General features: G+C 39.4%; 2 protein-coding genes across 7 annotated transcripts; both read right to left on the reverse strand.

Moving 5' to 3' along the window:
• Positions 1-1,961: 1,961 nt before the first annotated feature.
• On the reverse strand, positions 1,962-12,099 carry RWDD3 (RWD domain containing 3). 4 transcript variants are annotated; one of them, XM_080602781.1, is made up of 5 exons: positions 11,256-12,099; positions 6,900-7,000; positions 5,384-5,868; positions 4,531-4,646; positions 1,962-4,432 (listed from the first exon to the last, which is right to left on the reverse strand). In XM_080602781.1, the coding sequence occupies exons 1-5, from the start codon at positions 11,714-11,716 to the stop codon at positions 4,318-4,320; spliced, it is 1,278 nt and encodes a 425-aa protein (XP_080458907.1). In that variant the 5' UTR covers positions 11,717-12,099; the 3' UTR covers positions 1,962-4,317. The 4 variants fall into 4 exon arrangements, with proteins under 4 accessions (XP_080458907.1, XP_080458908.1, XP_080458910.1 ...); XM_080602782.1 differs by having other exon boundaries at positions 6,900-6,994; positions 11,256-12,098; XM_080602784.1 differs by lacking the exon at positions 6,900-7,000 and having other exon boundaries at positions 11,240-11,399.
• Positions 12,100-16,885: 4,786 nt separating this feature from the next.
• Positions 16,886-23,648, reverse strand: HCCS (holocytochrome c synthase). 3 transcript variants are annotated; one of them, XM_080602941.1, is made up of 7 exons: positions 23,495-23,648; positions 22,940-23,092; positions 22,127-22,275; positions 21,358-21,506; positions 20,468-20,587; positions 19,568-19,654; positions 16,886-19,307 (listed from the first exon to the last, which is right to left on the reverse strand). In XM_080602941.1, exons 2-7 carry the CDS (start codon positions 23,055-23,057, stop codon positions 19,109-19,111), a joined length of 822 nt encoding a protein of 273 aa, XP_080459067.1. In that variant the 5' UTR covers positions 23,058-23,092; positions 23,495-23,648; the 3' UTR covers positions 16,886-19,108. The 3 variants fall into 3 exon arrangements, with proteins under 3 accessions (XP_080459067.1, XP_080459068.1, XP_080459069.1); XM_080602942.1 differs by lacking the exon at positions 23,495-23,648 and adding an exon at positions 23,191-23,367; XM_080602943.1 differs by lacking the exon at positions 23,495-23,648 and having other exon boundaries at positions 22,622-23,092.
• Positions 23,649-25,061: the final 1,413 nt, after the last annotated feature.

Genomic DNA, 25,061 nt, shown 5'->3' on the forward strand with positions numbered 1-25,061 from the left:
GAATGGTAGGCTGCTGCACAGCACATGCTGCTCATATGGGTTTGTTTTCAAGATGTGATAATAAAAACCCTTAACTATAAATAGCATGTATTAATACTATAAATAATGATTAATATCAATGATTAATACAGAAATTAATACAGAGTTTTATTCCTACTCCTCCCTCTACAAAGACATAAAGGTTTTTATCTCCAGACCTCGGTCACAAGGGAGAAATGGCTGTCAGTAATGATTCTTAAAAAAGACCAGACTAGAAAGCCTGTGGAAAGTCTGACTTCTGGTAGAACTGAGTAATTTAAGCTGTTAGCACTCGGATGTCCTTGTTTCCACAGACATCACTACTCTGCCGCAGTACTAGCGTATATATGTGGTATTATATGTATTGTATGTAACCTGATGTATTACATGCAATAGTAAAAATTAGCTGGATCTCATGCTGCCCTTTTGGTTACTTAGTTTACATGCACTGCACAAATGTAGTTATCTTCAAGTAGTTAGTCCTACTGCAACAGCTTTCATTGGGGCCTGATTTTCAAACTAAAGTATGGTTACACGGCTGTGCTGCCCATAAGGAAGCAGGAATATTTATACTACAAGATTTTTAAGTTTTCAATTCAACTCATGTCAGCTAAAATGAAGTTAATAACCCGAACGAAACAAAGTTCCAACAGCCTTGATGAAAACAGGTAGCAGGCAAAGAAAAAGCAACTGATACTTCAATCATTTATGCAGAGATCGCTACCGACATCAGACACTGGGAAACCCACCTGGGAAAGCACCATCATGAGTGTCTTGCCAATGAGAAAGGCTTCACGAGTGCTATTGTTTAGACACAAGTAAGTCCACAGGAGACAAGGCTTTACTAAACATGTTGTTCAAAGAATTGTTTATAATATAATATCCACAAGAAAGCTAGCTTCTTATTTGTTAAACCATGTTTTGTTTGTTTGTGGATTTCTTTTTCCTTGTCTGACTCCAATAGCTGTATACACTCCACTTACTTTTTAGACACTGATACATGTCCTCCTAACAATTCTCAGGAGCTTTGGCTTCGTTTCCCTGCGTTTTGTACTTCTGTGTCTGCTTCACTTCCTTTGGAGGGAGGAACATGCACTACAGTATGCATTTCGATGACTTTTGTGCCCCAGGGGCTCACAGGCTTGCCCATCTCTTTTAACAGTAAATGCAAACAAACCATCTGTTAACAGACAGCTGCAACATCCTTCCAAAAGAACAACCTTTAAAAATATTGTTTACTTGTCTGAACACAAGATATCTCCTACCCTTCAAAATAAGTGACTGATTGACGGGTAGGCAAAAGCATTTGCTTTGACAGAATCAGACTGACATCAGTTTTCATGTTCTTCTTTGCTGTCTGAACAGTATCACACTGATCAGATTTGTAATTCTTCTGAAGCACATCAAACCAAGCATAAAGACTGCATGCCTCTCCGGCACTGGACTTGTTGATTTGTTCAAAGAAAGTTAGTGAGTAACAAAGTCAACTGTGATAATGAAACTATGATTCCATTGTGTATACTGCTTTTTATAGCTCCTGAAATACAGAAATCATCTAGCTCGTTAGAACAACTCCATTTGCCAAAATGAGCTGCATAGATCAGAAGAGAGCTACAACTCACCCCTTGTCACTTGTATTTTTGTTTGTTTGTTTGTTTGTTTTGTTTCAAACTGCCTGTTGCAGAATGCTAGCTCTGTCCAAACAGTTAACCAAGAAGGTATCAGGTAATAACATTCAAGAAAATACATGAGTTTATAACCAAGTGTGACTGGCAGCCACTTACCCTGCAAACGGCTTTTCTAAGGCAGCTAATTATAGTAGCATTTACAATAATGAGAAAAAAGTTGGAGAGTGTGCCTGAACTTGTAAGAAAGATGGCTGAAATTTATCTGTAGGTTCGTGCCCAGTGCGCCCCGCCAACAAGTACACAGAGTCAGAATCCACACAAACGTCTTTAATTAAATAATTAATTATCTAACTCTGCAGAGCTTGGGACTACACCACAACTGTATGCCTCAGTTACTTTTGCAGTCAAAGACAACTTGAGATCACAAGACTAGGTACACTATTCCATCCGATTCCCAAAATTAACAGAAAAAATATTCAACTGATTTAAATGCAAGTTAGATAAAGCCCCAGCTAGACTTATACAGCCACGATGTTGATATAGGTTGTGCCAAAGTACCTTGCAGTTCTCTTTCCAGAACACCAGAGGATTTTAAAGATCTGGCTGAGGACATATAATCCATCTGGCAAAACCTTAAAACATATAGATACGCAGAGAGGTACCAACTAGTTTTTCTTCTGATGTATATGCTTACGCCTTTTGTTGTTTCGATCTTCGCCAGATGTATCACAGTGTAAGGAGAGAGCCTCTGCATCTTATCACAGCCTTCTACTCCACTAGTACACAATTTTTCAACACAGATCTTTTTAACTCAGAGTAACAGAATTCTGGAAACTGTAATTTAAAATCTTTGTTATTTTAATATTTTAAAGATACTTGTGTTTTATTCAGCTTTATAAATGTAAAAATTCATTTCCACATACTCTTAAAGTGATACAAGTTGTGCTTCCTTTCTCTCAGGGAGCTATTTCAAAATAATACAGAACAGATTTGTAAAACCTCTTTAACCCACACTGTTTTCTGCTGTGCCTGAAATGCTGTATGTACTACACATGAAAGGCTCATTAAGAAGAGATTTTGCTACTGTCTCATTAAATAAGCCTCAGTGAATAAACATGCAACATACGTGTTTGACACACTCCATATTGGGAAAATTACCCAACTCTAAAAACTTACATTCTGAAACAGTCTAGCCACATCCCTTTATGTATTTGATATCTCAAAGAATAAAAACAAAAAAATCTTACTAGTTTTCTTTAGTTGGTTTTCTAGTATACACAAAGAAAGAGGTATGATCTCATGGTCTGAGTATGAAACTGGAAGTAAAAACCTTTTACATAATGTACATAATACACCACCCTTTGGAAACTAACCAAATAGGACTGGTCTTCCCCTGGTACAATGGAGAGAACATAATTTACACTGAATTGATCAGATCTGTTCTGTAAACACAGAACATGTGAGGCATTTGGCTGCTGGGAGTGAGTTTTAGAGAGCAGTAAAGCACATGTATAGCTATATGCTAAAACCAATTAAATGGCATTGCTAGTTACTGAAAAACTCATGACTTCAAACTTTTTACTCCTGGACAACTTATTTAGCCTTGCTAGAGGATGGCATAAGGTAAAACAGAAACCAGAGGACGCTCATAATTATAAGAAATAAGCAGTCAACTCTCCCTAAGCAAACAGAACTTGCACAAAATCATCTGTAAAAATGCTGTATGTAATTTTTAACACTGTACTGAAGTAAAACATAGACTAGTGACAAAAAAATTTGTAAGCTGGCCAAGGCTACTGACCTCAAAAAAATGCTACAGGTGGGTAAGTTTCAACAGGGACTTATATCCTACCAGCTTTTAAATGACAGAAAACATAAGTCTTGAGAGACAGAAGACTGAAGTCTCTATATATACTGCTCTAACAGTTTAATTGAGTCAAGATATCTAAATAAGCAGTCAGTAAAACCGGAGTGCAAAAAGAAATCTGTAAACTACGAAAGAAAATACAATTGGCTTTACCTCAGAAGATATACATCATTTTAATCAATTTAAGTTCTCCACTTGAGTTGCTTTATACATTTTAGAATAACATTCAGAAAGACACTTCCAGTTTTTGTTTAGATCCCAAAAATCACATGAACTTTTTCTTGAAATCAGCACTCCAGTATTTACAGATTCAAGTAAATAGAGAATGAAAAGTTAGCAGATGAACACCTGACGGTTATTAAGTATATGCTGTCCTCTCGTATTCAAATCTGTTTTGCTATGCTTTTTAAAAAAATATATAAGCTTTCACAGTGAAATTAGTCATACTTTCTAGCAGGCCATTATGAAAGACCACTATCACAAAAGATAAAAAAGCAAAACACTGAAAACAGGGACTGAAAAACAGTTTAATTGAAAGACTTATTTTAACATGACTTCCTCCCATCTCTCATGTTTGCCATGCAAATATCACAATTAACTCCACATTCCTTTGAAAAAGTTATAATGCATAGAAGTCAGAAGATTATCAATTCATAATGTATGAGTTGCTTTCTCCTTATTGCAAAAGGATACATGCTTCAGACATTTTTTTTCCAGAAAATCTTGTTTGTTAAATTAGTCTTTGTATTTTCCAGCAGCATCTGCAATCGACTGCTGCTTTGGTCAGAGTCCAGTGTTTTATTTTTACTTTAAGAGAGGAGGCACAAACTCAGAGAAGAGAGTCGCAAGTCCTGCAGTTTCAAATTCCTTTTGTAGCTCATCCAGTGTTGAATATTCTTTGACTTCAAACATCTGAAACCTACATTGTACAAGAGAAATTCATGAATATGCCTCGATTTGTCAGAATGTAATTATCTATTCAGTTACTTTTCTGTCCACAACAGTATTAAATTATACCTTTTATGCTGTGATTGTACTTTTGTCTCACACAGTACACTAATCATTTTCTCTTTGCATTTCTTTCCACTTGAGTCCACATCTACCTTAGAAGTTTTCTGAAGAATCAAGTACTCCTAAGTGACAAAAAGAACAAAATATTAAATGTCACCTACTATCTCTGAAGTTTAGTAAAATTCAAAAATCTATATGAAACAAAGATCTTTTTTTCAGAACACAGAAATCAAATTGTGAAAGCGCCGATTCCAAAAAGCACATGCCTGTTTCAATTCATCAGCTTGAAGTTGAGCCCATTCTTAACTGACCCAGAGAACTTGAGTTTGAAAAATAAGAACATTCTACTCCAGTATCACCACAAAGGCCTGCCTAATGCAGCAAGAAAACGTAAGCACAGACAAGTTCCAATGTGCAGTAGGAGGGAGCACCAGGTGGCTTAAATGTCAAGGAAGGAGACAGTTAGGAATGAGCTACAAATAGTCTATTATTAATTTCTCATTACAACTGTTCTGTTTTCTGTAATATTTTCTGGAGTGTTTCAGAAATAGAGGAGGATGAATCTTACATATTCAGTCATATTACATATTCAGGCATATTACAGTCAGGAAACACAGGGAATAGAGGAGTATAATTCCAGTGGGAAGCAAAGGAATACGAGCCACATGCTTCACTGGTTTCTTTCTCACATAATAACTTCTATTTCTTAAATACAGAACAAAGTTGTTGGGCCTTCCTACTCTCCTAATGATCAATCTGCTTCCTAAATTGTTAATCTTAGAAAAACACACACAAAATATTCAGACACAGGTTTCAGTACTAAATCGATAGAACTAGTCAACATTCATTGTTCCTGCACCTTAATGTTGCTCCTGTCACCCTGAAGAAGAATCAATATTATCTTGCCCATGAACATCAGTCTTCCAGTCAGCCTTAGATCTGAAGCCCATTTTTCCACAGTTTTGACGTATTTTGCCTTTGCTCTCATGTGATCTAAATGCAAAAGGAGCATCCAGATAGCATCCCCTGTACTTTCTGCTTTTGACAAAGTAGTTTTTTCATTGCAAACTGTTGCTGGTTGCTTAATGACATATTTAAGATTCTCCTGTATCCAAAGAACCAGCTCATGCACCATGGGTTCAGAAAGATGTTTCTTTGCTTGTTCAAGTAATTTATCTTTCACATCCGTACACTGGGCCCTTGTAAGCTGGTCTGAGTTAACAGAAATTTCTGGTAGAGTTGATGGATAATTAACTGGCAAATGAAATAACAGCTTTAAAAGTATATCTGTATCCAGTAGTTCTTTCACGTTGATTTGAATTCTAAATGTGATTCCATGCGTTTCTGGAAAGTATAAAAAATAAACATTAATAGTTTGCTTAAAATGGAACTTAATAATATATGGTTTTCAACTATTTTCTTTATCAGTTCAACTCAAATGACTGCCATTCTATATTAAAAATTGTGTTTTCGGGCGGGGAGGGGGACACGACAGGGGATGGGTTTCAAACAATGCCTCAAGCTGTACTTGCAGGGAATCCTGAAATGAAACACTTCCATATCATATTAGAGGGAAAGTTATTTAACACATTCTATAAAGCATTCACACCTCTTGGCTCTTTTAAAGTCTAAACAAGCCAGTAATAAAGAATCGTCCTAGAAACACTTAAGCCAGCTTCTACAGGTCAATAGCAGTAGCAAGGACAACTGAAAATAGATGGACTCAGCAGTGCCCTAACTTTGCTCCCAGAAAAATCTGTAGGGCTTTTACCACCAACACCAGCACAAGGCAAACAGACTTATACTGAGTATTTTTGAAGATACAACCACTCAAAAGCAGTTCAACACTGAAAGCAGACACAGAAAGAAAAAACGTCATAGATTCTTTGTCCCTTACAACTTTCAGAGAAACTATATTTATTTCTTTTCTGTCAACTTCTCTGCATCTACATTTGGAATGAGAAAATTAAAACTTTGCTATTGTACATTTGACCTTAAATATGGGTCTTTAAATGACCTTAAATTATGGGTCCCTTACAACTTGGGATATTCTATGATTCTATGAAATACTATAAACATCCACATATACATATATGCATATTCATATATAAAATGTGTATATATATATGGATACGTACTGAAAATATCTTCTTGGTGTATTTCAGAATACAGTCATTTTCAGTGTGAAAAGTATATATACAGCATGTAGCATGAAGGACAAAAGACCACACTCTCCTGACAAATCACATAATCCAAGACACAATATGAAAGTTATGTACAGTAATTCCTGCAATAAAGTCCTTCTTGACTAAAACATGTTTCACAGAAAAACAATACAAAACTTCATAACGTGAAAAGAGGGGACAAAGACCTACCCTCTTCTACAACAAAAAAAAGGGTATCAGATAAAAGGTGAACTTCTTCAGATGTTCTCTGCTTCACCCTTTTGATGCATTCCAAACACTTCACCCTATTTCTTATTTAAAAAAAAAAAAAAAAAAGCTACTGTCAGGTTGATTCATTCTATGAGGGCAGGAGAAGACAGATTTGAAAGGCAGATTAGAGCAGAGATGAGTTTCCGAGGAGCTCTTTTGAAGTGACTTGCCTTCCTCTCCCCCTACCTTATCTTCCTTTGCACGACAGTCATTCAAATTACGTTTGATTAGCATTGCTGACACTACTAGCCAACCTCAGTACTCTCTATGATTTTATATTTAAACCGTATTAAATAAGTGAAAGAAACTAAAAGTGACCTGGACAGACAGAACTACTTTAGATTGCTTAGCCAAGGGTCTGTCTCCAAAATTCCTTCTTGGTTCACATGAAGAACACTCTAGGTCAGAGCCATCACAAAATAAGCAAACCCATCAAATATAAAAAGTAAACTCTAGCATTACAATAATGAAGCCTCAAACAACTACAGACCATCACTACGTAAATGGAGTCAGATCTGGTGCTGAAAGTAGGAGACGCAAATCCAGCGAATTAAATGAGATTACGCCCACTCGTGCCCATACCTCCAGGCACTAATGGTCAAAGACTCATTCCTTGCTGACAGAAGCTGCTCTCCAGCCTTCTAAGACCCTGCTAAAGATTCCAGACTGCTTTTAAGGCAAGTTTATTCCAGAGAAGCACACCAGCCCTGGAAGAGATTCAAGTCTCCAGAGCACCGGCCTGGCAGCGGGCACCACGCACAGCACTTGCTGATGGGCAGTAGCTAGGCCGGGGACCTCAAGCCTTCCCACTCCAGCCTCCATCTTCAGCTGAAACAGCCCTGATAAACGTTCCTTGCTGGCCACCAGCAATTATAGCTCCTCTGCCGTTATACTAGGCTCAGTACACGTAAGCACACACGCAAGAAGAAAAGCCTGCCTTGCAGCTCCCAGGACCCAAGTAAGTTCCCAGGCTGAGCACCATGCCTGACGGAGCGCTCCTTCCAGCAGCACGCTGCTGGCTGAAAGCAAGCGGTGTTTGGCTGAACACCATCAACATCCTCAGATTCCTGCCCAAGAGACGCCTTGTTTTAAACTAGGTTGCCAATAAATTTTGAGATGCACAGCCTATAGACGAGCTGAAGAACAATACGCTATTGCCAGCTTAATTACAGTGACAGAAAACCAAGTTACCTTTCTGACAATCCTGCTAGGATTTTTTCACTGACTTGTCACAACAGGTCTCACCAACTCAAATTAACTGCGGGACAGCCAGACAGGCCAATCTGCCCCTTCGGCAAGGGCCTCCTGCTGCCCTGATCGCATTTGTAAGGCTGCAACAATCTCACACCTTTCCCGGTGATGATGAACTAATCCAAAGGCAGCCACGCAGCCTCACATCCCAAGGTGTATCACTCTGAGCTGTCGCGAAAAGCCCAGCCACGCTCATTTACATCTGCTGCAGACTTACTTTTAAAAAGGAGAACTGGTTCAAAACATTCATGGGGCTACAATGTGTAAAGTTTATTTAAGCATCGCAGCATCCATGTTCTGCGCCAGCGCTGCAGACTGCTGGCAGAACAAAGAGTGAGTGCTCGCCGTCCTTCGTAACTAGGCTCTAAAGAAATATTTCCTTTGTTTGCACACGCTACAAGGTCTGAGTTGCCTTCACAACAAAATGGTGATTATTCCTGAAATAAAGGGTTGGGTATGACCATTCTGTTGGCATTTAATGTGCTAATAAGGCTAAACTCAATACATTTTAACCTATTTTCCCCCATAGCGGCATGCTTATCAGTATATTTAGCTCTAGCATACTTCAGATTTTTTCTTATGTTCCATATCAACCAGACAGATATCCCCCTCCTCTCCTGCCCAAAGGCATTTTATGCAACACATGCGGTCTATTTTTAATTTCAGAAAATGGCACCTATTAAAGTACAAGCTTAGAATATATAAATATATTTTTATAGCAAACTGGGTGAGCAAACCAGAAGAGAACAGATTAACAAGTAAATTATGGATTTCTATCTGTAACACTAATCTTTCTAAATAGACATGCAAGGTAAGAAAGATACGCTGTAATTAGTTTACTTAAATTCATCAACACATTGGTTTGGATAAAAACATATTTTACATTCTGAATAGTTCACTATTAAATTCTGGGAAGCTGAAGTTTTTAGCATACCCAGAGATCTGCAAAAGCATTTTCTTACATTCCTCAAAACCATAAATCCCCAGTGGCCTCCTTTTTGATCCTGTGGATCTACATGCAAATTATTCTTTATATATTAGGGACAGCAGAACATAACAGTCTTACTGGAAGTTACCTCTGTGCACTGTTTGTCAATGACAATTTATACAGTTTGAAGAGACAAATCAAACATAAGCTAGCGAATACAGCAAAACTTTATTTTATACTAACTTAGGGATTTTGTAGCAAATTAAAAGAGAAGTAAATTCCCAAAGTAAGAAAATTACCAACAATCAGTACTGTAAATGATATTCTCAATTCCAGCAGAAAACAATGGAAATAAGCCAGATATACATGATTCTAACACATCATGAAAACAATGTGGCCAATATAAATATAACCTGTTCCCATAGTGCACTCATGGCACATCACTTCATGTCCCAGGAAGGCCTCTAAGCCTTTTATGTCCTGGTAACTTATTAACACAAAAACATTTTGCTGTATATGAAGGACAGAGAAGGATGTGCATATATTTTTCTAACATACTCGGAGAAACAGGCATGCATATGCAATGCTCAGATATGATTACCTTTTTTTTTTTTTTTTTTAAATGAACATCTGTTAAGCCTGGATACTGTATTTTCAAACTATGCCTGAAAAAAATATTTCTGAACTTTATGACTCTTAAGAAAATAAAACTCAGTTGAAACATTTCATCAATCATATTTTAAAAATATACCCTTAAATACCACTTGAAAAAATATCAGAACTACCTGCCTACACTAGAGCAAGAGGTGTGTCACACAGATCTAGACACAAAACAATTATACTTTTAGATTACCTCAGTTAATTGTTCTCCATGCAGACACTGATGTCTTCAGCCCTCTGAGGCTGTCTACATGTTCTCTTTTCAAATAGCTACCTGTTGTTTTCTGAGAATCTACTTCTACAACTATTTTAAAGTGAAAGTTTGGGTTTTATTCAATGAATTTCTTAGTACCCATTTAAAGTGAGTCACTTAAGAGAGCCACGTACAATTTCGCACCAAAGCAGCCAAAGCAGTTTTCACAGAAGGGCTGAGGTGGGCAGGGCCCCCTGGAGGGCATCTTGCCCAAGCCCCCGCTCAGGCAGGGCCAGGGGCCACAGGCAGATCTCCAAGGAGGGAAATGCCACAACCGCTCCGGACAACCCCTGCCGGTGCTCAGCCATTCTCACAGAAAAAGAAACAAAGTGTTTCCTTGTCCATCTCAGTACTCTGGGGCTGAGTACATACGCAGACAAGACCTCAAGGCAGGACATTTAATCGGGTTGTACCAGCCTTCTCCAGGTAACCTCTTTGCAGTGCACCCGGCAGGGAGCCACTGCTAGATTGTGGAGCTGGCCAGCATGCTACAACAGCGCCCATGACACCAGGGAAACTGCATATTATACAGAATCACCAAAAGTATACAGGACAGATGTCACATCTCTAGTAGGAACTGAGCAAAATCTGGATCTGAGCAGACATACACTGCTTGCACGTCCTGCCTGGTACAGCCTTCCTTACCTCCCGATAGTAACTGTGGGTGCACATCGGATCTACTGAGATTTACTGTCCCTTGCTGACGGGGCACCTCAGCACTACAGCAGCACAGACTGCTACAATTCATCTCTAAAAACTGTGCTCTGAACAATGGCCACCAAGGCTGGCACAGACCACGTGGAGTCACAGAACCTACAGGCACTGCGCTCCCATCCCACCGCACCCAGGAGCGGACGGCAGCAAGCACTCTCTCCTTCCCACCTAGGGCAAACCCGCAGCACCCCTGTAAAGCCCAAACCCAAAGCGACGGGGCGCTGTACCGGCAGGCAGCGCCGGCAGCCGGCTCCCCAGGCAAGCCGGGTCCCTGCGCTGCCGCCGGGGGTGGGCAGCGGCCCCGCAGCGCCTCCTCTCGGGGCCGGGCCGGAAGAAGCGCCCCGAGCAGAGCCGCGGCCCGCCCGCCGCTCCTAGGGGCCGAGGGCAGCGGGGGAGCCCCGGAGGGCGGGCACGGGCCACCCCTGCCGAGCAGGGCCACCGCCGCAGGACCGCAGCCGGCGCGGCCGCCGTCACCTGAGACCGCCAGCACCTCGCAGGCGTCCGGCTCGCAGTAGATGGCGGCGAGCGCCGAGAGCTCCTCCAGCGCCTGCCCCGACATGGCCGCGCCTGCCCGCAGAGAGACGGCCCCGCCGCCGGCAGGGGGCAGCGCCGCGCCCCGGCCTGCGCCTGCAGCTGCCCCTCAGGGCGGTGGGAGCGGGGCCGGGCGGGTGCCCTGGGCTCCGGAGGGCGTGGGGGCCGGGGCGCTGCCGCGGCGGGAGTGCGCGGAGCGAGGCGGGGGCAGGGGAAGGAGAAAGGGGCGGCCGGCGGGCAGCGCCGCCACGAAATGGCCGCTCGGCCCTGTCCCGGGTGTACCCGAGTACGTGTTACAACTGATTGCAAACGCAGCCCAGAACGATGTAAAACGGGACCTGCTGGGAGCATGAAACGCGCCAGCGCGATTCTTAACGGTGTTGTTTTATAAGCACTGTGCCCAGGTGTAAAAATTGGCATGACAATTCCTGGCCCATACTGGATGCCTTAAATAGAGCCATGCTGCATAAACGCACAGCGCTTGTAACAGAGGTGTTGGTCAAGTCGCAACCTGTGCAGCAAAGCAGCGGCCCATCCTTTCTGCTGAGGCACACACAGCAGCGTGGAGTTGGCCTTCACCGCCACAACACATTTCTTCAACGCAGCACGCAGTCACGATACAAGAAATACCCTCAGAACTGTGCTACAGCTACACATAGTAGCCCAAACCGAATTGATAGATACTGACATGCACAGGTGCGTGCACGAGTACACATGAGCACATCGGCAGTGTCTGTATTCAAAGAAGGTTAAATTTGTGCTTCTCGGAGTCAACTGTGGTGGCTTTATGGACCTTTAGTGGTCATTTGACTGAGGTCTTCTACAGGCAATGTTATAATGCACAGGTCTAATCACCTCAAAGAGATATTATTCAATGTTTTCCATATTGTAAGACTCCCCAACTGGAAATACAACAGGAGGCTGAAAGATTAGACAGCAGTGGGCATACATCGCTGAAGTTTATTTATTACAAATCACTTTTAAAATCAAGGGATGAGGAGGGGCTTATTTTTTCAGGAAAGTATATCATTCTATTTTTAATGGCATAAGTTCTGTTGAAATACCAAGAAATACCAGAGTGCTGAGCTGGGAACAAGTGAAATAATGTGAACAGACGTAAGACTGGAGCTGTCAGAAGTCCTGTGAAGCAGCAGTCCATGCAGCTGTCAGAAGGCTTCGTGGAAATTAGCCTTAAAAGTGCCTTATTCTATTATTGAGAACTTTCTTGCCCCTGGTCTTTCCCCCTTCTCCTCATTCACTTTGCATATTCCATTTTACATGTTTAAATAAAAAAAGTCAGTGTAAATGTCTTTTAAATTGACACTATCACAAGACATTGAGGTCCCTATGAATAAGTTACTGCACTCTGACATTTGGAAGTCATCAAATGAGACAGTATAATGTCAGCTTGATATTTTTCACACTATGAAAATATCAGCTTCATGTCAAAGATCTAAATTCCATCTTAATGTAATAAATTTTCTTGTATTCGCAGACTAGTGAAAATGCTAAATATTTAAATTTGAAATGAACTTCTACAGTTACAATCTGGCCTTCATATTCCATTATTATTAAATTGGAAGTCAAGATCTATTTTCTCACTTTTTTTTTCTTCAAACATTGTCGTGTTTGATAGAAAAACATCAGCTATATTCATGTCTCTAAATGGCTGCTTTCCCATCAACACATGGCAAATAAAGTTCAAAAAAATCTCACTTTTTAGAGTTAACCTATATTAAAATACCTTCAGGATCCTGTCATAAATACCGCTGATACCAGTATTTTCCACTTTGTCTGACAAAGCAAACAGAATGCAACCTTTCATAGATCAATAAGATTATTCTCCCCAGTGTTATTTGCGGAAGTGGTATCTTTTCCTTTCCGATTACAATAATTATGACCCCCCCCCAATCAATCAGGTGTTGCATCGACAGCCAGAAGTGATTAGATATAAAAGTGTGCATTTAGACCTGTTCTCCCCTAAACTGAGTGGTGAATAACAGAGGAGTAGACAGACATTTGAAAAAAAAATATTGATTTGGACCATCCATCTATATATACTTTTGCCATCATTTCCATGCCAGCCAACCTCCTGTCCCAGCTACCACAACTATATGCAGTCCTAAAAGTATGTATTCTAGAAGGCATTAAAGGCCCACTAAAAAGAGTAAAAATCACTTCAGTTGCCCATTCAAGGGTCACAGAGCAAACAGTAATGAGGAGCCCATAACCACGGCATGAGTCTGATGGCTAAGCTGATGATACTGCTGGGGAAGGGAGAGCTGGGAGACAGCATTTCTGCAAAGCTCATTAAAAAATCCATCCATTAAGGTCAAATTTGCCTGTTTACCCCTAAGTTTTGTGCTGATTCTTTACAGAACAGACAGTAGTTTCACCTGGAATAGATGCTGCTGCTTCCAAGACACAGATACTTTGGAAACTGATATACCTCCAGGGCTTGGTGCTGGGTCCAGGAACTTGCAAAGCTTTTACCTGAATATGCTTACATGGGTGAGAACATCGTATGAATAAGCTCAGGGCTAACCTGCCTCCACAGGTACACACATTACATAGGCATTTTTCTAAATTAGAAACATAACTAATTAGGAGGGTTTTCTCTTTTATATGACAGCATTCTAGAGCCCTATCAAATGAAACTTCAAGAATTCAAGAATAATACTCAAGTGACTAACATCATCTTTCATACTCCATGATAACAGTTTGTGTTGGTTATCAGGACAGAGTAAAATAATATATGCTTAACATATGCTATAATCTTACCTTTGGATAAAAAGAGAAATCACAAATTACCCTAATTCACCCAGCCTACTAATATATCATTTACAACTTATGCTTAGAAATTAGCAGTTTGGAAGATTCTATTTAACAGTTTTAGAGTAAGCGTCATAACAAAAAGCACTACAACAATGTTACCTACATGAAAATGTTTATTACAGAGTGTAAAGAAAATACTATTTTAATTTAAACACCACTTAATACCTATCTCAGAGACATTAGGTGATGTAAACATTTTGATTAGAGAAAATCATTTAGCCGCAAAATTTAATTCTCAAACTTTTTAAGGGAACATTTAATTTCTCCTTTACAATTTCTTTATGTATTAATTCATCTATAAGTGCAATACAAATCACATCCATCTTTCAGTATTGCTATAGGACAGCTGCCACTACTATCTTCTGATACGCCAACATCAATAGTTCTAATGCAGACAACGTTACTTTTACCATCTAGAACTGTTCTTAACTAAGTTAAATAGCACTGATTTTTCAGATACCTAAGAAACTAAGACATTATTTCTCTAGTAACATCAGTAAGTGTTATCTCAATGGTGCCACTTTTCCCAAAAGTGGCTTGTACAAAAATTGCCAATAAAAAGCAACATAAAAACTTGCAAAAAATCACTCAAAACGACCTAAAAGGTGAAAGTTGAAAGAAGGCAGAAGGAGAAGCAACCCTTCTAGTTGTGATAAAACATGAAGCGATGTTGTTCCTCAGTATTCTCAATTACGATGAGTAGAAAGGTTTTTGTTTGTTTGTTTTTTGGCCCAAAGCAGGTGGTTTTTGTTTTGTTTTGTGGTTTGTTTTTTTTTTTGTTCGAAATAAATTCATGTAACTAAAAATTTACTTTGCAAATAAAACTGCCAAAATTTGAATCATTTCTTCTGAAGTAAAACTCAGCATTTTCATGACATTTTGCTCTTTACTTTTTGAAAAGTAGAGTTAATAAATTCTCATTGATATCTTTAAAAAGGCTTCTCCAATTTGAGAGACAAATATATATACATATATTGCTTTTCCTTTTAAGTATTTTAGAAGGAAATTTTTCAAGGATTTGTGGTCTAGAAGTGTTTTTTGAAGGCCCTTGCATTTATCCTCTATTAATCGTACTGCTTCAAGTCAATTCCCTAAGACACTTAATCTTTTGGCAGATAGAAACTCATTTTGAAAGTCTACTAATGATCAATTAAAGCTTTAACTATCTCTATACAGAAGGTTTATGGGGTTGTGGTCTTCAGAAGCTGAAGGCAAGAGCAGCAGCTTGTAAGAAAAACTGCTAAAATGTGATGTAGTTACCACAGAATTGGCAAAACACTAGAAAACAAAAATCATGACTTAGTCCTTGATTTTCTTTTTACTAACTACACTGAAAACAAATGTGACAGTTTCTATTTTCTAATACAGGTTATGGTCCAAACTGCAATGTCACAGAGGAAACAGTGTATTATTTTAAATTTTTCAATGAGGCCTAAAAACAGTACCAATGCTTCCAATACTTTGATATTATCCTTCGAAAATTGAATTAATTCAGAGTCCAGTCATAAACATATGTATGCATGCTGCAAAGATGCAGTCATGTCTTGTGAGTAGCCCTGAACAGAATCAGCGGGACTGTTCAGGAGGGTATATAACATGTCCTTTCACATGTGTTCAAGGCCACACATCTAGGTTTGGAGTCAAGACTAGTACTCTACCCACAAGTTTCTGCACAATTTGGCACACAAGTATTAAGACTAAATAGAAGCAACTGTCACATTCATAAAAGAATTTCAGATTCTTTCTCTAGGAGCTTGACAAGCCATTTTTTCTTGAAGATGCACATAAAAGTGATCTAACATCATCTAACACAAATAGGAAAGGATGATTTTACAAAATGACATATCTAGTATGACCATAGATTCTTACTGACAATGCCAAAAGAATCAATGCTTACTTGACTCACTGCATATAGATCTTTGCCTGTAATTTACCTTGAACAAAGTTAAGACAGTGTAATAAATAGAATGTGTTTTCTTTCACTGAGAGTAAAAATGCATGCTGAAGTTGCCTGCTAAGTTTGTTTAAAAGTAGTCAGGTTCTGAACTTCTCTTTCAGCCTAACTGCGATTGACAGTGCTCGAAAATGCCCTGAAAGGGCCTGATCAGGATACTTCACCTTTTTTTTCATCATTTTTCATATTTTTTTTCATCAATGCTACATATCTTTCTAAACTTACATAAGAGGGATATAGATATATGTATTTTTACTTGCGCGCACACACGCACATGCACATTACCTTTCAGCAACCCTAGATAATAGTTTTACAGTTAAACCATCCCCCTGAAGGGTAAAAATTTAGTTTAAATCACTGTTTTCTAAGTTTTATATTTGAATTCCAATCACACTGACACCTATCTTAGAAATAGTGAATTGACAACATCATGCAAAGTAACCCAAACCTAAAAGGGAAAAATTGCATGTTTATTTCATTAAGTCTTAGAAAAGTCTTGTAGAAAGTATTTAATTTATATTCCAATGATTATTAAAAAAAAAAAAAAACAACTTGAATTCCTCTCTTCTGAAGTTAGATGGACTGAGGATGAAAATAATTGTCATATGCTCTTATTCTGAAATCTGCTGGTTTGGTTGGCTATTACTTGAATTACTTTTTTTTTTTCTGTCTTCTCTTAAGTGTATGAGCAGTACATATTCAAAGATGTGTTGTAACAAACTATAAAAATTCACATGTAATACATAAAAGAGCTTATATTAATAATTCTTAAAGCTAGAAATATATACCGAATACCAACATTAAGAAAAGTATATTTATTTGATTCTCCTTTTTGTTTGAATGACAAAGAACTGCATTTTATTAATAGTTGAATGAATTCCAGAACAGAACAAATTCACAGAACAGAACAATTTTGAATCTAGGAAATGGGGAACGTAAGATAGTAAACTCATGAAGTGGCATGAGATATCTTTTATCAGATTTAGCAGCAATTACAGTCTTTGTAACACACTTAATGTCAAGCTTCCAAAATCAACAGTACAGGTTAGTTTGAAGCTTCTGAAGCACTCCCTCTATTGTTGTACCTTTTCCATATTTATTTGTGAGAAATACAGAATCAGAATTCCATATATATTGTTACCAAATGCATACATAAAACAAACAAACAATCAAAAAAAATCAAAAAGCTGTGGCCCTCAGTCTTTTCTGTTAGAACTGAGAGGAACATCTCTTTTATCAGATACAATGCTTCATACAAGCTCACACATTCCTCGTATCTAGTATATATATTGCCTACTCAGATTGAAGGTTACTTTTTTTTTTCTCCAAACTATTTTTGATTTATATATATATGGTTCACTGAAAAAGAGGGAAAAGGAATGTGAAAAAGTGGAAAGGGATAAGAATGAGGGTTAATTTTTTTTAGTATTTTTGACTTCTGGTTAAGATTTATTTCTACCTTGCAAGACAGTTGCCTCTGAAGTAAGAGCCATTTGTCTTTGCTGGTACTACAAAGTATGGTGGCTTCCCTGAATAATTTTCCTAAATGGGAAGAGCTACTTTACTGAAGTACGAAGGTGTTTTCCTGTCAGGAGGGAAAAAAAAAAAAAAAAAAAGGCCTCTCTTGTCAGTTAAAAATAGCTACTTTCAGAAAATTATTGTACAGTTGATTCCCAGTTAAAAGTTTTGAAGTTTCATGAAGAAACTCTGACTTGAGAAGCTACAACATAATACTTGGTTATTCCTTCTATTCCCAAATGTTTTGCAGGGAGGTCTCATTCTCAACAGTAGGGTATGCTGAAAGGGAGGAATAAAGCTATTACACTGGAAGACTAAAAAAATGTTAGTTTCCCTTATTAAGCACAAACATCACTCAAACATTTAAGCCCCACAGCATTAACATGCATAAGTCTTAGAAAGCATTCAAATCACTCTTATTTCTTGGCACTTCGGATATTCTTTTAGCCAAATTATCTACACATCTGTAATATGCCTCACTATAATCACCATGCAGAAACATGACTACACAGTCATACACCGTTGTGCGACTCTGTATTATATATATAAAAACCACCATTCTGTAGTTGATGAAATTGAGATGCAAAATCCAGATGCAATACATGAAACATTCTTTAAATACAGCTTGTCTTGAACAAATTACAAGACATAATAAAGACAAAAATACTTAAGCATACTAAAATAATACAATTTTCTTACATCAGAAAACAAACCCTTTAAATACTCACATAAATATCCATTAAAGATCAACCCTATCTCCTTTTAGATTGTTTTAAAAGCAACTGATATACTAATTTCCTGCCTCTAAATCACCTGTTCTTCTGTTCAAGATAAATTGCAAATTAAAGCATGAGTATATTCTCCACGTTTTCAACTTAACATACCTTTAAAAATACTCATACTGTATTTCCTTTAACAGACTAGATCTGACTGAAATTTTCTGAGAAAATGCGTTTGAACAGGTAAAGTGCTCATGTAAAAACAATTATGTGGTTTTCTATAGTTAATAAACTATGCAGTTTGTAACAGACCAAATCTTTTATGCTTTAGCATCTGAGTATGTAAATAGTGTAACTATGTGAAACCATTCATGAAATTTCCAGTTTTCACTATTTTTCAAGTAATCCTCAAAACTCCAGTCAGAAGAACCAGAAACCTAATGTATTTGGCGCAGCACTGGAGGCATGAAATTAAAGAAAGAAAGCTTACACAGTATCTGTGACAAAAAAAAACAAACAAATCTCAACTCTTAAGAAATTAAGATACATGTTTTTGCTACTGTAACTTTATTATTTAATTCAATATGTATCATAGACCACTGGTGTACTTAACAAGGCATTTCCCCACACCCCTGTCACCCATCACATCCCCCCCAAAGAACAGTGGTGATGATGAAAATCACAGTTGCAGTCAACTTCTATTTCAAGTCCTACTGTCCACTTATCCGCAGTCTAAGAAGACAGTGGTTTCCTTTTTGATTACACGCAACAGGAGTAGTGTAGTAGTTATGACGTCCACCTCCACCAAGCTACCTTCATTCTGTCCCATACAGCTGAGAGAGAATCAAATGCAGGCCGAACATCCAGGATAGTAAACTGGTAGTTTTTATCTACTGCTCCACCATCATAGTAATCAATAACATATCGCACTTCTTTTCCACATCGGTCAACAATCCAATCATGTCTGTCAAAGGGAAGTTCATATCTGGAAGACAGATAATAGACAGTGCAGACAGTTTAATGGGTAGATAGTATGAAACTGGGAAAGGGAGTGGAAGTTGTATTTAAGAGAATTTATTTATCCAGATGCTGGTATAAGATCCCCCACTACTACATAAATCTTCTGGTAATTATAACTTGCAATTTTATTTGCATGACATCTTTAACTTACTTCTACACTATGTTTTCAGACATGTCTCTCTACTCTCCCACCTCACCAGAAGTCCTACTTTCATGCCCACATACCCCATCCATGAACGTATTCTGGCTCTTGGTGAGTACTCCTTTGCTTTGCCTCCAAACCGCATCAGTGATGGTCCACACGGGCATTCCCTACAAACCCAATTAGAACAGAGAAAATGGTTTTTACCTTTAAAAAACAAGGTCTTATTTTAAGTGTTTAAACCACAACAGTAATTTATTTTAGTAAAAGAAAAATGGAATAGGAGAAATAGCAACAGTAAAAAATTAATTAGTGATCTAAGCCAGCTATTTTTTTAAGGTTTGAAAAGTCCCCCGGTTTTTGACAGCATTTAGTGATAAAGTACTTTTGATATGCTCCACACAACTGTTCTAACTCATCAACAGAGTAGTTATCCACAAATCTAATCCACAAATTTAATGGATTAGAGAATAGAAAATGATTAAAGAACAAAAAATCATAATCCAAACCACTCTGGAACAAAGGTCATAGAATTTCAGAAAACAATTTCTACATACATCACATTTAATTAGTCTGTGTCTTCTAGGAACAGGGACTATACTGACCTAGAAAGTGACGTAGTTTAAAAGTGACCAGTATAAAACAACATTTACATTCCTCATGTTCTTCATAACAAAGAGGGAAACTAAGTAGTCCCCAAATAAACATATGCAGTAAGAAGCTTTACTTCTCCAAATCCACATTATATACACACCACCAAAAGGCTGATCAGTTTTGTCACCATAATTGTTTAGTTCTAGTCAAGCTCTTCTGAATAATCTTCCTAACCGGCAATAAAAATGGGGGATCCTACAAGATCGTGATTTTTTAAATGTATCAGCACCAGAATATATTCACAAAAACTAGAAAGACATCCTACTTCCAAAGAGTACAAAAGCATGAGCTAAACCAAAGGACTTGCTTTTCATTTCATATGTACGTACACTGCATGAAGAGCTTCCCACTTCAAAATCTCCTTCCAAGCTTGCTCATTATTTTGATTGTGAATTTTAATGATGTTAGTCATGTCTTCACTTGTTATGTCATCATCTTTCCACCTCCACCTAAAAATAAGAATTTGAAAACAATTTACAACTGAGTAATTCCTCCACTTTCCTCATTTTATCTGATGGGCTTTTGAATCAAGAGATTTAAGGGTTTATGCAAAGACAGCGCTAGAACGGTAACTGCTCGCTCATCTGCTTAAGCATCTCGAGAACAACTTCATTTTCTGTGTAAATGCATAGTTGTCAATGTTATCATCACAGAGATACACAAACTGTAGTCAATAGATTAAGTTAACAGCTTTTCTGGATCAGAAAGTTATCAGAATGTAAAAACAATGCAATGATCCGTTAGATCTTGCCTACACTGAAGTTTTGTATAAACAGAAAACATCTACCAGTCAATTTTTATTTTCAATTTTTTAGCAATTTTACATAGTCAAAATAAAAGTTCATGGATTCATAGAACTTTTCCTGTCAGTTTATAGGATTAGCCTGAAACCAAATGCATTTGAAAGCAGGCAGTCATACAAGGTTTTTTCCAAACCTATGCATGACTTTTAAGAACATTTTCTGACAGTGGCAGTTGCCTGACATTCTCTACCATCTTGCAGATCACTGAAGAGGGTGTGGTCTTTGAGACCAGCTCACCCTTTATTTTAAAGCTGTTTATAGAAATGATTATTTTTAGAAATTCAATTGTTTGCTGCTTGGAATACGCTGCCACAAACTCTTAAATATTATTAATGAATAACAACTAATGATACTGTTTCATAAATCTCAGGATTACAGGCTCACACAGATTTCATCTGGTAATTCTGTGTATTTACCCTTTTCTTAGCATGGCATTCCAAAACATTTGCTCTGAAGGATAGACCCATTTCTTGTCAGAATGTGCTCTAGGAATGGAAGATTCTTCTCTAACAGTTGACAATGGAAATGGTTGACCTGGGGATGGCAGCTGATTAGGAGGAGGCATCTAGAAAACAAGGAGAATCATCTGAACAGGAACAACAATGAACTAGAAAAAGGGTGGGTTTTTCTAAGTGTTTGAGAAAAAAATAAGCATAATTAATCAGCTGCTACAAAGATCAAGAAGTTCAGCCTTTATAAGTCCACTGAAGTTACTTCTCTTTTTTTTGCAGAACTCTTTGCACAATTGTGTCAGCTGAAGACTAAAGGACACCATTTGTCTAAACATCTTTCAAATCACAAGTGCTTTTTTGTAAATCAGAGGAAATCTCTGAGAGACCTAAATCAGAACTTATGCATACCACTATTACACAGAACCTGGAAACCACTAATGTAATATAAAAACCATGCATGCAACTAACAAATAGAAATATGCGGCATAAAATACTTACAAACTGGAAAAACACCTTTTATCAAACAGACATAACTTTGAAGAAGAGAATGTTAAATAAGATCTAACATGTTTTTATCGAATATTTGGATATACAATCAGAAAAAGCAAATTAAAAATGAAAAAATAACATTAATTGCCAGTTTCCATCTTCACAGCAACACTTTTTACATTTTTGGGATAATATTTCAGGAGAAACAAGACTGAAGAAAACATGTGAACTAAGTGAAAGTTACCATATTGCTAGGATCTATGTCATCATTCCCTTGAGATGCACCAGACTTCACCGGACATGCTACGTATTCATACGCTCTTTCTTGATGTGCAGGAACATTATTTGTGTTCTCAGTCCTATGCTCAGGAGTCTTCATGTGCATTGGACAACCTGAAAGACAGGAAAAAAACAGTTTATGTTTTGCTACAAAATGAAGTCTCTAACATGACAGGACACGGGAAACAGTTCATTGAATACTAATGTAAATATTAAACTGGTATTTCAGTTTTTCTTTTGACCTCTATTACAGTTCCCAACTTTTCCTATTTTAAAACCCAACACCATGTTAAGATCTAAGCTTCTTACACAGTCCTTGAAAGCTTATATCCTGCTCCATGCTGGTCCCTACACTGAGCTGTTTGTAGCCAGAATTTCCATGGCAACGTTAACACAACGCGTGTTCATTTTGTCAACAAACAGCTGATTTCTCCTTATACTGACATTTATCTTATCTCACCCTTCTGCTGCCCTTTCCCAGATGCATGTTCTCCAGCGACAACCACCTGCTCCCAGCAACCATCCACAGTGACCTGGGCATTTTCCTGGTGGGTCTGCCCCCTCTGAAGCATGGCAAGCAGGAGCAATCCACAGGTTCTACAGCAGGCACCTCTTCTGGTGAACACCTGACCTCTTTTTATGAATGGTTACTTGCAAACTACTTGCAAGGTAGGGGAAAAACTCAAGTTTTTGTTGTAGAGTCATCTTCCTTTCTGAGAAATATTTGTCAGTGTTCAGTGTAAGGAGTTAGTTTCACTTAAGCTTCAGGCACAATTACCGCTCTTTTTCTCCTGGTGCATAGGGCACTCCGCAGGTGGCGACGCTGCCTGATGCTGCTTGGGCGGGTCAGTGGGTGGCTGGCCTGCAGCAGCTGGGGACGATGCAGACAAACCCATGGCCTCTGCACACCAGGCCTTTCTAGAGCAATTTTCTGAAAAAAACAAAAAGCAAACATCTGTAGAACAAAACCCCAATGATTACTTACTACAGTACAAATACAGGTGTATCGCTGCACCGCAGATTACTTACAAAACGTCCAAAAAAAAACACAACGATTTAAGCAACAGCCTAACTGTAAGCCCGCAGCCTCCAGCAGGGCTCACAGCGAAGTAACTCCCGTAGGGCAGAGGGGGGCTCCGTCTCCTCGCGGGCGATACCCGGCTCTGCAGCCCGGTGCCCCCCGCGCACCCCTGTGCCCGGTACCACGCCGCGCCCGCCCCCGGGCAAGGTCAGGCCCGCCCCCGCCGCCGACCGGCCCCGCACGGCGGCCTGCGCCCGCCCTTCGCTCCCGCTGCCCGCCGCCGCGCGGCCCCGAGCGCCGCCGCTGCCTTGCCTCAGCCCGGCCCGGCCCTGCCGGTGCCCCCGCGGCAGCGCTCCCCGCGCGGGCCCGCCAACAGCGCGGCGCCGCCGGCCCGCTCCGCGCCTGCGCCCAGCTGAGGGCCGCCGCCCGCCCGCTGCGAGGCCCCGCGGGCCGGGCCGGGCCGCGCCGCCTGAGCGGGGCCGCTCCCTGCCAGCGCCGCTCCGCGGCCCCGCTCCCACCCCAGCGCCCGCGGCGGGAGCAGCGGCCGGCGGCGAGCCGGGGGAAGAGGCGGGCTGTGCCTCGCACCTACACCGCCGTCGGTCCCGAGACAGGCGGTTCCGAGGGCACCCTCTACGTCTGAGGGCTTAACGTTCCGTTGCTAAGGCCGCGAAAGTTCTTCCAAGTGCCTGAATTAACGCAGAAATAGCTTTTATGCATTCTTCTCAAAGTTGAGTGCTTTTAAGAAAGCGTTCACATACCAGCTCTCAAAACAGGATCTTCCTTATTAAATAGGTCATTGCCACAGGCTGCGAGCACCACACGAGTATGAAGCTCTGTCAGATACTAGTCCTTTCACTCATTTTTGTGCTTTTGTAGTCTACTGTCAGAGGAAGTTGTTTCTAGTCTGCCTTTCTGCACATAGGAATTCACTAGCACAGCATAGTGAGAGCCTGGAGTTAGAAAAGTGGCACTATGTCTGTAACTGAGTTTCTATATGCCTTCAAAAACATTTTTTACCTCTGATGTTATCTGAGTTTTGGATTTGCTGAAACCTCTCAGTAACAGCTGTGTAAACAGCACTGAACTAGATTTCGGTCTTCCCGTGCTGCACTTCACAAGGCAGCTGAATAACAGCCTCTTGTAGACTAACTGACATCTTTGCTCCCAACCATTTCAGGTTAGTGGCAGGAGGACTCTACCATAAAGCACATTTCTCCACGGACTCTCCACTTCTCTCGAAGTACAGTGTGTTGTTGACATCAGTAAGTTGCTGTCTCCCCAGTTTCCACCATCACACTCAACCAGGATCACAACCTCAGTGAAGCATACACTCTAAGTATATTACACTGTGGACTCAACTTCAGAAAAGCAGAGCAAAACCAGAATACACTCACAACAGAAGTGCACCATCTAAAAAATTAGATACCCACAGTGAAATTTAAGACAATAAAATAATAAACTAATTCAGAAGTATCACACCAATACAAGTACTGAAAACAAAAGAAAGCTTTCAGCAAGAACACAAAAGACTGAAGAAAAAAAAAAACACACGAGGGAGAAAATGAAGAGCAGCTATGCCCCAAAACATTACATAGAAGTGGATACACAAGACACTTTCTGTATCTTAGGAGAGGTTTCTCAGACTTCAGGCAAGATTTGTTGAATTTTTCAAGTTAAGAATGTCTCAGAAAAAGGCATTCCTTGTTCCCAGCCACGTTCAGTCCTTCCTTTCTACCATTCAGTGGTAAAAGCCATCCGGTGCCAAACTAAAGCCTCCCACCAAGCCCCCATTGTCTGTTCTCAAAACAGTTGGAAATCTGACCTATATAGCATCTGACCCCAAATAAGGTTTCCAGATATTCCCAGCCTGAGTCACTTC

This window comes from Anser brachyrhynchus (assembly GCF_964034855.1).
Source record: "Anser brachyrhynchus genome assembly, chromosome: 8".
Classification (NCBI taxonomy): domain Eukaryota; kingdom Metazoa; phylum Chordata; class Aves; order Anseriformes; family Anatidae; genus Anser; species Anser brachyrhynchus.

What these genes read in the sequence shown, in the direction of transcription:
- RWDD3 (XM_080602781.1), bottom strand. Translation starts at nt 11,716, where the DNA reads ATGCCAATTTTTACACCTGGGCACAGTGCTTATAAAACAACACCGTTA. An exon ending in TTTTTTTGTTGTAGAAGAGG is followed by an intron (nt 5,869 to 6,899) that starts GTAGGTCTTTGT and finishes TATACTTTCCAG; the next exon opens with AAACGCATGGAATCACATTT. An exon ending in GTACAATCACAGCATAAAAG is followed by an intron (nt 4,433 to 4,530) that starts GTATAATTTAAT and finishes TGTACAATGTAG; the next exon opens with GTTTCAGATGTTTGAAGTCA.
- HCCS (XM_080602941.1), bottom strand. Translation starts at nt 23,057, where the DNA reads ATGGGTTTGTCTGCATCGTCCCCAGCTGCTGCAGGCCAGCCACCCACT. An exon ending in TGGGAAGCTCTTCATGCAGT is followed by an intron (nt 19,655 to 20,467) that starts GTACGTACATAT and finishes TTGGGTTTGTAG; the next exon opens with GGAATGCCCGTGTGGACCAT. An exon ending in AGAATACGTTCATGGATGGG is followed by an intron (nt 19,308 to 19,567) that starts GTATGTGGGCAT and finishes TCTGTCTTCCAG; the next exon opens with ATATGAACTTCCCTTTGACA.